Below are 12,549 nucleotides of genomic sequence, written 5' to 3' on the forward strand. Positions count from 1 at the left end.
GGCGGTACACATCCTCCGACCTTTTCATACCCCCACTATCCACGTCGGCGTGCTGTTGATTTTTGTATAGTGTGGCGAGCTCGAAGCATGGCGAGCGCACGCGGAATACATGTAAAGTAGTCCGCGGGGCTCGCTGCGCTCGCCACACTTCAGGCTATATAAGATCAACTCCACGACGTGGATAGTGGGGGTATGAAAAGGTCGGAGGACGCGTACCGCCGCCCCTCGCGGGCTCGCTGCGCTCGCCACGCTTCGGGTTGGCGTTGATAGTGCTGGTGGCGTTAACAATGGTTATTGGGGGCTCACGATTTTTTATCTCATGGATCTCATGCATCTTATGGATGCATAAGATCCATGACATAAAAAAATCGGGTCCATCGCGTTGATTGTATGCCTTAAGTACCTTAAACTTAAGGCATACAATCAATGAGACGGGTGCCATGCTAGGAAAGCAGTACCTACAAATCAAAGCACTAGGAAGAAGTTTAAAACAAATAACATCATGAGCAATAGACCCAGTACCACTACCACAAAGAGAGAAGTTTTTTACTCTTGCTTGTTCTTGGTAAATAAAAATAGAGGGGTTCAGGACAATCCTATGGAAATATTAAAAACCATCTTTGCAGGTCTCAAGAGAAGGACTTTTTTTATTTTTCATTTTTATAGCAACAATCAATCTAAAAGAATCATATCCTATACTAATCAATCAGTAAAGCAGAACATATCTATGATTCTGTATCCAAGACAAACCTTTCCTATATACCTACCTTTTTAACCTAGCAGCCTTATTAAGGGTATATACGGAAGTCCTCCTAACACTAATCGTGCATCTAATTGAACAAAATATAGAACTATGCCCATATATGGACAGCCTAAATTGTGTAATACATTTCCCATAGCTCCATGATTGGATCATTAACTGGGAGAAAAGCCAATTGCATCCAGTTTGGAAAATTCAGTTTTTGGGGGTACAAATAGACACAGAAAATTCCAAATGAGCCCTTTCAGAAGAAAGATTTTCAAAGATCCAGTCTTTGACCAGGGCTCTGATTAGAAGCAACAAATGTAACTAAGGTATGGTCTCAAACTTCAAGGAATCCTGACCTTTTCATTATGTAGACTACCTTGAACTCTGGAGAATGTGGTGTTTCCAATGGAGTATACTTCCCTATATTGTAAAAGAAATTGTGCCTCAGAAAGCATGGTGAAACTAAATATGAAGGTAAAAAAGATCTCTATCTTGGTAAGCAAGCAGAGAACTGAGAAACTGGGCGACCTAGCTCAATCAACTACAATTCTTGGTATTGGCAACCGATGCAAGCAAGTCAGGTTGGAGAGCACACATCAGAGTACACAAGGAAAGCTTGATCAGATTTAAGAAAGGCAGAAGCTGCTGGAAAAGCGATATGTTGTTATCAAAATCAAGGTCAAGGGTTCTCATCTAAGAATCTTCTCCAGCAATGTAACTGGAACAGAGCATTTGAATCCTCAATGGGGAAACAAGATTTAGGGCCTTATTCTGGTTCACTCAGAGGCAAATTCCTTCTCAAATGGACAAAACCATGTGCACTGCAGGTGGGGCAGATGTAGAGAGAATTAGATTTGGGTGACTTATTTTGTTTCTGTGCAGGGAAAATACTGACTGCTTTATTTTTACACTGCAATATAGAAAGCAATGAGGAAGGCTAGTCAGATGCTTGGTTGCATAGGGAGAGGAATCAATAGCAGAAAAAAAGACGTAATAATGCCACTTTATAGGTCATTGGTACGGCAAATACATTAGAGAGTATACAAAGAAGGGCAACTAAAATGGTGCATGGCCTACATCACAAAACTTTCCTGGAAAGACTAAAAGATCTTAACATGTATAGTTTGGAGCAGAGAAGGGACAAGGGGGGACATGATAGAAATCTTCAAATATATCAAGGGTTTTAACATAGTACAGGAGGGAAATTTTCTTCAAAGGAAAAGAAGTAATAGAACTTGAGAACATGCACTGAAACTGGAGGGAGGTAGGTTAAGGGGAAATGTTAGAAAGAATTACTTCACAGAAAGGGTAGTGGATAAGTGGAATAGCCTCCCATCAGAGGTGGTAGAGGCAAATACAGTAGAACAATTTAAACATGCTTGGGATAGGCATATGAATATCCTTAAAAATAAATAAGGATTAAAAAGGGTTGAAATTACCTGACGGATAAAAAAGGGGCAGACTAGATGGGCCAAATGGTTCTTATCTGCCGTCAAATTCTATGTTCCTAGATCTCACTTTGAAGTAAAACCCCGTCCAAATCTAATTCTCTCTGCTCAATATACATTTGCCCCACCTGTAGTGCACATGGTTTTGTCCATTTGAGAAGGAATTTGCCTCTGAGAGTGAACCAGAATAAGGCCCTTAATCATTAATGCAAATAACAGCAAACCTTATGACCTGGGCAGAAGAGAACTCAAAGTCCTTGTCAGCAGTCTATTTTCCAGGAAAAGAGACTATACCTGCTGATTTTCTCAGCAGCAGGAAAAACCTTCCTGAAGAATGGGAATTAAACAATGAAGTAATAGCAGTTTGGTTAATTTGACATACATTTTGTGTAACTCCCTTCAACAAGAAGAGGAGACCTTCTTGCCAAGGTGTTAAGTTCCCAGAGAAAATGTAGACCAGCGATTTTGCAACCACTGTGCCATTGCATGCACTTAAGTGTGCAGGGAGCAGTTCTCAAGTATTCCACTGGAGCCGGAGATGTTCGAACGGACACTGTTGCATGTCCAATTATGAATTGTGAGCAGCACTGGTTAGTCCTGTGTCTGTATCTTGGGCCTATGAGTCTGTCTCTCTCTGATGAGTGGGTCCAGATCTATCCGTTGGCCTTCCCTCTTCCTGTCACCTGTTAATCTTCATTGGTTGATGACGGCTACGGTTGCGCCCTCTCTCACAATGATAGCATCAGTCTCCGTGTACTGATTCAAGGATTTATTGCTTGGGGTATGCTGACTGTATTACAGGATTAAGATCACACAAGTCAAAGGAAGCATAGTGAGGAACTGCTTGAGTATCCTGCTGCTATAATGTATGCATTAACTCAATAGGAGCACATGATGACAACGGACTAGTGACTCATATGGTGATCACATGAGGGCATTTTTGAGTAACTACACCCTGGGGCACTTCACATTGAAAACAGTTGGCATTTGCATAAAGTTTCTCTATGCGTTCTGCAAGAGGTTGAGCTTGGCAAAGGCTCTGTGCTGTACTTTACTGTGTTCATCTGGGGCCAATGTGTATAAATTGTGTTCCATGGGAGACCGTGTAAATTATTTTTGTTTTATGTGTGGCTAATGTGATTATTTTTTTTGTTTTTTTGTGGCGGCCAAAGTTTGTGTTTTTCCATCTGAAAACTGATGGTGTGCTTTGAAATTTTTAAAATATTGTGCACGGTGCCATTTAATAGAAAAAGTTTAAAAATCACTGCAGTAAAACCTTTTATAGGACAATTGGAGTTTCTACTGGGGTATGTGTTTCCCCAATTTCCATTGATAACTCGCATCCTAAAGATCGAAGTGTGTGTGGTTACAACAGTTATGAATTTAGCAATACAACAATCATGGCCAGGCCGGACCTTCTACATCAGGTTCCAGTATATCATTTTTGACGCAGGGAAATTATGTGTGAAGGCATGAAGATTGAATGGAACCTGTTAAGATGGAAAACATTGTCAGATCAGGTAATTAGATCCTGTTGCAATCCAGGAACGTAGTCTCTTCAAAAGCATGTTCCAAGGTGTGCAGACGATTTGTCCTGGAAGCGGTCCGCTGAAGATATTGGCCATGACAGCCATCAGAATACCCTCCCCATGTAGTGTTTCTCTCTCATGCAGCAGGAGACACTGGAGATTTCATCGGGGTTTAGAGCTGGGAATGCTGGGAGCTAGGCACTACTAAATTTGTTGCAGGGCAGGCTGGCTCCTCCCCTCTAAGACCCATCATACCCCCAGTTAGAAAATTGTGCCACGGGAGCTGGTCACAGTTTTACACTGCTCCAACAGCGGAAGATATTTAAAGAAAAGGAACCCTTCCCTGCTTCATTTAAAAGTGTGGGTCCGGGTGTCCTGCGCCCTTGGTTCTACCAAGCAGCCTGTCAGAGCCTCACTAAAGGCGTCTGCCAGACTTTCCAGTGTTCCTGCGGCCGCCTACGAAGGGACCGTCAGACACAGACACAGTGAGTACCGCAGACTGCATCGCGACCGCGCGCTATCCCTCAGGCGGCAGCGGGGGTCAGAGCCGCGCTCCCCCGGTCTCCGGCGGTGCACGAAGGGTGCTTGTCGGAGGCTAAGGGACAGGTGCGCGGCTGGAAGCCCTGAGCAGCGCGTCGGAGGGAGCGCGGGAAGCCGCCATTTTGGGTGAGGGTGCAGGCGGGAAGAAGCCTGAGGCTGTTTGTAAGCGGCATGGCGCGGCCAGAACACACACGCTAAAGCCTTGTTAATGTCTGCTTCTCCCTATAGGTGTTCAGCAGCATTTGGCTACACAGCACAGTAGTGTGGGGGAAAATTATTTGTCCTCGTGTGGACAGTACAGGGAAAATAGGTGGTAGTTTCTAACCTCCAGGACCCAACACCCCAAATAGCATATCTGTGTTGTGTGTTCTTGTGTGTGTGTGCGTGCAGGTATCTGTGAATATAACTCTCAGACCGGGTTTGTGCTGAAATCATGACCAGCAAATCAAGCACCAAGGCTTCACAGAAGCTATATGTTTGTACTTTGTGTAATGCTAGATTTACACAGCACTCGGCTGATGGAAAGACAAATATATGTAAAGCCTGCACTGTTTCCCCACCGTCTTCCCAGGCAGGTGATTCAGGGGAGGCACCCACACCACAATGGGTATCTCTCTTATCAGGTACTATGGAGAGGTTATCTGCTGAATTAGCAGAAAACCGTAGTGCAGAACCTCCATGGGTGGCTACTCTGGCTAGATCTGTAGACACCCTGGCTACATCCATGCAAAATCCCCAAAGAACAGCACCTGTGAGACAAAAGCGTCCTCTACAGGTTGTGTACTCTGAGGGGGAGGGTGATTCAGAGGAGGATCATGCTCCTTATAATGAAATGGAGGAAGGAGAATGGGAAGAGGTACAGGAGGTTCTTCCAGAACCTGAGCCTGAACCCACACACATGGGAGTGGAAGCTCTTATTGTAGCGGTAAAACAGGTGTTAAAATTACCAGACGATCCAACTCCAGAACCACAGGAGTTTGACCTGTTTGGACAAACAAAGAAATCCTCCATAGTCTTTCCCTGTCCAAACCAGGAAAAATTGTTAGCAGCATGGAAGCAGCCTGACAAACGTTTCCAAATTCCGAAACGTTTTCCAGTAATCTATCCGTTTGAAGTTTCTGCCCTAGGAAAATGGGAGACCCCGCCTTCAGTGGACGCATCGGTGTCCAGATTATCAAAAAAGACTACTCTACCGGTCCCAGGCGCATGCTCCTTAAAGGACCCGTCAGACCGTAAGTTAGAGTCCACCCTCAAAACTGTTTACATGGCGGCTGGGGCTCAACTCAGACCAGCTATTGTCTCCGCCTGGGTAAACAAGGCCAATGCCAAGTGGGCGGACATGATTATAGAAGGACTAGACTCAGGCATAGCTCCGGAAGAAATAAGACAACTGGCGGAACATATAAAAGAGTCAGCTAACTATTTAGGAGAAGCGGCCAGAGATATTTCTTTGATATCCGCACGCATTTCAGCTAACGCAATATCCGCCAGAAGAGCTTTATGGCTCCGCTCATGGCAGGCAGATGCTGAGTCTAAAAGGGCTGTAGAGGGTCTCCCGTTTACGGGAGAAGTCCTCTTTGGCCCAGAATTGGACAAATGGATAGCCCAAGCAACAGGTGGAAAATCTGCTTTCCTCCCAACAGCACCTCCACCTGCTAGACGCCAATACACAGGGCCGTCTTTTCAGTCATTTAATTCCTTTCGCCCACAGAATTCCTTTCGAGGAAGGGGGCGAGGTTTCCACTCCACTAGAGGTACTCGTGCCAGAAGTAGACCTCAGGCCACTGTCACCCGTACAGAGCCCAAGCAAGCTCAAAAACAAGTGGCATGACAATTTGCCAGCTTTCTTAGGAGAGTCTATAGTGGGGGCAAGGCTACTGGACTTCAGAACCCAGTGGTTCTCTCTAACGGAGGACCCTTGGATTCGCAGCCTAATTTCAGAGGGTTATCGGATTCAATTCGATTTTCCTCCCCCCACTCGATTCTTCACTACAGCTCTCCCCATTGCGCAAGACAAAAGGATGGCACTCCAGAGTGCAGTAGACACCTTACTTGCTGCACAGGTAATCATCCCAGTGCCTTCTACTCAAAGGAGCAAGGGATACTACTCCAATCTCTTTGTAGTGCCCAAACCGGATGGGTCAGTACGACCCATCTTAAATCTCAAATCTCTAAATCTGATGGTGGCTTACCAACCCTTCAAGATGGAGTCTATTCACTCCGTCATAGCATCCTTGGAACACAACGAGTACATGCTCTCGCTGGACATCAAGGATGCCTATCTACATATACCAATATGGAGGCCTCATCAAGCGTATCTGAGATTTACTATAGGAAAAGAACATTTTCAGTTCAGGGCCCTGCCCTTCGGCTTATCATCGGCACCCAGGGTCTTCACAAAGACACTGTCGATCATTATAGCGTACCTCCGGAACCAAGGGGTCACTATAATACCGTATTTAGACGATTTACTCGTCAAAGCACCATCTCCAGCAGTACTGGAACATCATGCTCTGTTGACGGTCCAGACCCTGACCAGTTTGGGCTGGATCATCAACTTCAAGAAGTCATCGCTCCGACCAACACAGAGGATCCTGTTCCTGGGACTCTGGCTGGACACAAGAGAGCGGAGAGTATTTCTGCCAAACGACAAGATCGGCGACATACAGAGGCTCATTCGACAGACCTTGAGTCACCGTCGGGTACAACTACACTTGTGTGTAAAACTTCTGGGGAAGATGGTGGCAGCATTCCCAGCCATAACGTGGGGGCGCTTCCACTCGAGGCCCTTCCAGTTAGACCTACTGAGGAAAGGAGCGGGATCACATCTGTTTCTACACAGACAGATCCAATTATCCACTCGAGCCCGCCACGCCCTATTGTGGTGGCTCCACTCCGACCATCTCAGGCAGGGGCGCCGATTTGCAATATGGGATTGGATCCTATTGACAACGGATGCCAGTCTCCGAGGGTGGGGCGCAGTGGTACTCCACCTTCGACTTCAAGGGCGATGGAGTGCAGAAGAGAGTCTATTGTCGATCAACGTTCTAGAACTAAGGGCAATCTACAACGCTCTAATAGCAGCACAGGATCTCCTTCAAGGGAAGTCTGTAAAGATCCAATCAGACAACACAACAGCAGTAGCGTACGTAAATCGACAAGGCGGCACAAAGAGCCGACAAGCAATGACAGAGGTCACCAGAATCCTCCAGTGGGCGGAAAATTGGCAGGTACATCTGATAGCCATATTCATTCCGGGAGTGGAAAATCTCGAAGCAGATTTTCTCAGCAGGGAGGATCTACACCCGGGGGAGTGGTCACTACACCCCGAAGTGTTTCTGGAACTCATGGAGAGATGGGGGACTCCCGAGGTCGACCTAATGGCGTCAAGGAAAAATCACCTCCTGCCAAGGTACGTAGCAAGAACAAGAGATCCAAGGGCCATAGCAACCGACGCATTGGCAATTCCGTGGACGTTCAGCCTGGTGTATCTATTTCCACCTCTGCCCTTACTGGGACAGGTGCTAAAGAAGTTGAAAAGGGAAAGAACACAGGCAATTCTAATCGCTCCGTTTTGGCCACGGAGAAGTTGGTTCTCGGACATCCAACAGCTGCTGGCCGACCAACCATACCCTCTACCGCAGAGACACGACCTACTGCTACAAGGATCATTCCATCATCAACACCTAGCCTCCCTCCATTTGACGGCGTGGCTATTGAATCCGAGGTCCTGAAGGAAAAGGGGATTCCAAGGACAGTCATCCCCACTATGTTAAAGGCGCGTAAACCATCTTCAGCTGCTCACTACCATCGCATTTGGAGATCGTATGCTGAGTGGTGCACAAGCAAGAGGTGGCCGTTTAGGATATTCAAATTATCCAGACTCTTACTATTCCTTCAAAGAGGCCTAGACGGTGGCCTCCGCCTAGGTTCACTTAAGGTACAGATCTCTGCACTGTCGATACTATTCCAAAAGAGGTTGGCCCTCATTCCGGAGATTCAAACTTTCTTACAGGGAGTTCTTAGGATACAACCTCCCTTCGTTCCACCGGCTCCGCCGTGGGACTTAAATTTAGTCCTGGCATTCCTACAATCAGAGATGTTCGAACCTCTGGAAGAAGTTCCTTTAAAATCTCTGGTCTGGAAAACAGTACTCTTGCTCGCCCTGGCATCAGCACGGCGTGTGTCCGAGCTGAGTGCATTATCCTGCAAAGCGCCGTATTTAGTATTTCACGAAGACAGGGCTGAACTGAGGACTCACCCGTCTTTTCTACCTAAGGTAGTGTCCTCTTACCACATAAATCAGCCAATAGTAGTCCCTTCTTTTCAGGGGGCTCCTACGTCTCAATCCTCCTTGGACGTAGTTAGAGCTCTGAAAATTTATGTCAAAAGAACCGCACAGATCCGGAAATCGGATTGTTTGTTCGTCCTATACGATGCTTTCCGCAGAGGATGGCCAGCGTCAAAGCAGACATTGGCCAGATGGATTCGGCTGACCATTCGGCAAGCATACATCCATGCAGGAAAGACTCCGCCGTCAGTGTTGACAGCACATTCAACCAGGTCAGTAAGCACATCATGGGCTGCCAGGCGAGGGGCTTCAGCATCCCAGCTTTGTAGGGCAGCCACATGGTCATCAGTGAACACGTTCGTTCGCTTTTACCAATTTGACACGTTTGCAGCACCGGCGACAAACTTTGGTCGGTTGGTGTTGCAGGATCCACAGAGCTCACCCGCCCGGGGAACGGTCTTTGGTACCTCCCCGATGTAATCTCCAGTGTCTCCTGCTGCATGAGAGAGAAAAGAGGATTTTGGTACTCACCGATAAATCCATTTCTCTGAATCAGCAGGAGACACTGGACGCCCTCCCAGCTCTTGATCCTGTTGGTTGTGGGGCCAGTTCAGGCCCGGTCTGTTCATAAAAGTTAAATATGACTGTTGTATGCAAGTTGTTATGATTCAAGTTGTATAATTATGTTTTTTGTTACCATCTCCTCGAGTAGGACAATTTCCTAACTGGGGGTATGATGGGTCTTAGAGGGGAGGAGCCAGCCTGCCCTGCAACAAATTTAGTAGTGCCTAGCTCCCAGCATTCCCAGCTCTAAACCCCGATGTAATCTCCAGTGTCTCCTGCTGATTCAGAGAAATGGATTTATCGGTGAGTACCAAAATCCTCTTTTTCCAGAGACCTATAAACAGAGACACTTGCAAGACCAGGGGAAAGGGGAGGAGGGAGGCTATATACCAACAGGTGGGCAAACCTAGAAAACATCCTGTCTAAACTTCTAGGAGGCCCAGATATACGGATTGCCCCTACTTTTCAGAAATACTGACTGCCCTTACAAACAGCTCTCCAGATATTTAAACAAGTCTTTGCCCCCAATTGCTAGCTCCACAGAGTTAAACAGCTCCTGTGATAATATAATAGAGCGTGGATGCTGGAAGGCCACTCTCTTCCCTATCCTCAGGCATCTTTTCCCAGACAGTGCACCTCTTCTTAAGCACTGTGGGAGGGATTTCTGCCCTCCATCAATGTCACAGTGTACACATCCCCAGACGCCGAATGGAGCGATGGAGATCATGTGATGGAAGCCGGTGTCACATCTAGCTCTCTGTCCTGCATCCCTCTCCACTGGAAACCTATTGCTGTTGGAGAGGGTAGCGGACGAACAACAGGGGAAACACACATTACTGCAGCTGCGGGCGATCCACTGGGGAAACAGACTGCGTCCCCAGTAGATCACTTGTCAGTTTCTGTAATGTGCACCTTGCGACAGATGGTCTTGGCTGCCGGCCGCTGAGGGGATGCATGCCAGGGGAACCTCCCATAATTTAAAGCTTGGGGGAGAACACTAAGAATTATCTATGTATAACATTCGTTACTTTGACCCATGTGAGCATTTCTTTTTCAAAATTCAGTTGTAAAAGATAATTCGGCAGATGTATTAAGCCTTAAAAATAAACGCAAGGGTGATAAAGCCAATCTGCTCCTAACTTATGATATGCGCTGTTAAAAATGGCAGTTAGGGGCTGATTGGATGTTTATCACTCTTCTTTTTCCCCCCTTGTATGTATCTTTTTAAGGCTTAATACATCTGCCCCGGTATGCCTAATTTAGGTTTTTACAATCAATATTCATTGCATGGTCCTGTTTTGTTCCCATAGAGCAGTCTGTTTCTCCCATTGTTTGTTAGGTGATGCTGAAAGACACATTCACCTTAACAATTTATATTCAAAAGTTTGTTTTTTTGTTTTAAACATTGAGAAGCAAAATAAATTTGTATATTCATTGCTTATCTTTTCCAGGTCAGTCAGTTCTGGCTCTGTTTTTACCTGAGCATGATGTGGTGTAGTTTATCCCTGACTAAACATTTTTATTTGTTCAGGTTACAAAGCAAGAATGGGAAGCAGCAGGTGCCATTATCAACAGCTACTGTTTCTATGGTTCACAGTGTCCCAGAACTCATGGTTAGCTCAGAGGTAAGCTCTGCACTTTAACATCTGGTCATGCACTGTTTCAAGATTGTGTTGCCCTTTCCTCTGCCCTTTAATGTGCCCAATTGTTGTCAATGTAGTAGGTATGATTATCTGACCGCTCAGTTACTAAAGATTGTAAGGTGGTTTGCGTGTTTTTTTTCTTCACACTATTAGATCTGTTTCAGTAACATCTTCCTAAAAAAAAATATACATTTGGTTTGTAGCATTTAAAATTGTATTTAACCAAATACTAATTAGTGCTTTATCGAAGTATAGCTTGTATGTAGTTCTGGGCTCATCATGATGCTGCTCAAAATACTTTTTCCCTTACCAAAGTCAATTACTTTATGTAATTACCGGAGAGTACCATCCGGAGAGTACCAATGTGAGACTTGTGTTTTACAGGATTCTATGAGACTCTTATATCACATATGGCATATTCTGGTCCCCTCGGTGTGCCTGTGCTCTGCCCCATCCCATCCCATCCCTCTCTCAACCCACAGTCCTCCAGTTGCGTCCATCTGTCCCATCATTAGCTGCAGTGAGAGCCAATGGAAGGGCAGTGTTTTATGCAGAGGTCCTCAAATACCACCAACAGGTCATGTTTTAAGGATTTATTTAATCATGCTATTGTGAGTTAAATATTTTGCTGGGTTAATAATTAATAATCCCATCTGCTTTGACAAATAGAAATCCCTAGTATATGACCTGTTGGGAAAACATGAGCGTCTATGCCAGGGCTCGACAATTACCGGTCGCCAGGTCGCCATGGCGACCAGATTCTGCTTCCTGGCGACCAGATTTTTTGGGAGAGAGGAAGCAGAATCTGGTCTGGGCAGGTCAGTGGCAGCATTTCCTAGCCCCCACCTGCTGGAGGGACCAGCGGCAGCACACTGAGCAGCGCCCGCCCCCTGGAAGTCAGCAGCGCGGGCTGAGTGGCCGCCCCCTCAGGTAACAGTGGTAGCGCACTGAGCGGCGCCCGCCCCCGTCCCCTGGAAGTCAGCAGCGCGGGCAGGGTGCCCGACCCCCCTCTCCCCCCTCCTAAGGGACCAGCGGCAGCGCACTGAGCGGCGCCCTCCAGCATCTCCCACCTGCTGGAAGTCAGCAGCGCGGGCTGGGTGCCCGACCCCCCTCCTAAGGGACCAGCGGCAGCGCACTGAGCGGCGCCCTCCAGCGTCTCCCACCTGCTGGAAGTCAGCAGCGCGGGCTGGGTGCCCGACCCCCCTCTCCCCCCTCCTAAGGGACCAGCGGCAGCGCACTGAGCGGCGCCCTCCAGCGTCTCCCACCTGCTGGAAGTCAGCAGCACGGGCTGGGTGCCCGACCCCCCTCTCCCCCCTCCTAAGGGACCAGCGGCAGCGCACTGAGCGGCGCCCTCCAGCGTCTCCCACCTGCTGGAAGTCAGCAGCGCGGGCTGGGTGCCCGACCCCCCTCTCCCCCCTCCTAAGGGACCAGCGGCAGCGCACTGAGCGGCGCCCTCCAGCGTCTCCCACCTGCTGGAAGTTAGCAGCGCGGGCTGGGTGCCCGACCCCCCTCTCCCCCCTCCTAAGGGACCAGCGGCAGCGCACTGTCGACCCTTTCAGTGCGGCAGCTGCTGGTAAAGAACTCGGCGCCTCCTCTATGCCCCTATTAACCCCTGCAGAGAACACATGTTAACCCCTGCAGAGAATGTTAACACCTGGCAAAGTATGTAACCCCAAGGGGATAGGGATGGGGATATGGGGGGGGGGGGGGGTAATGTACACTACCTCTACTTCCAGTGTGTCATGTTTTGCTCTAACCACCAGCATACATATGTCGTCGCCCCCCC

The 12,549-nt window shown here is 47.5% G+C and overlaps 1 protein-coding gene across 1 annotated transcript in view; it reads left to right on the plus strand.

Moving 5' to 3' along the window:
* The window catches only part of CTDP1 (CTD phosphatase subunit 1), a 148,753-nt gene that overhangs the window by 28,590 nt on the left and 107,614 nt on the right, over positions 1-12,549 (plus strand). Inside the window, exon 3 of the mRNA XM_083187787.1 lies at positions 10,652-10,745. Coding sequence (XP_083043913.1) covers positions 10,652-10,745 — 94 coding nt within the window. The remainder of the gene's footprint in view (positions 1-10,651; positions 10,746-12,549) is intronic.

Source organism: Crinia signifera, chromosome 5 (genome assembly GCF_055691185.1).
Source record: "Crinia signifera chromosome 5, ASM5569118v1, whole genome shotgun sequence".
In the NCBI taxonomy this organism is placed as follows: Eukaryota; Metazoa; Chordata; class Amphibia; order Anura; family Myobatrachidae; genus Crinia; species Crinia signifera.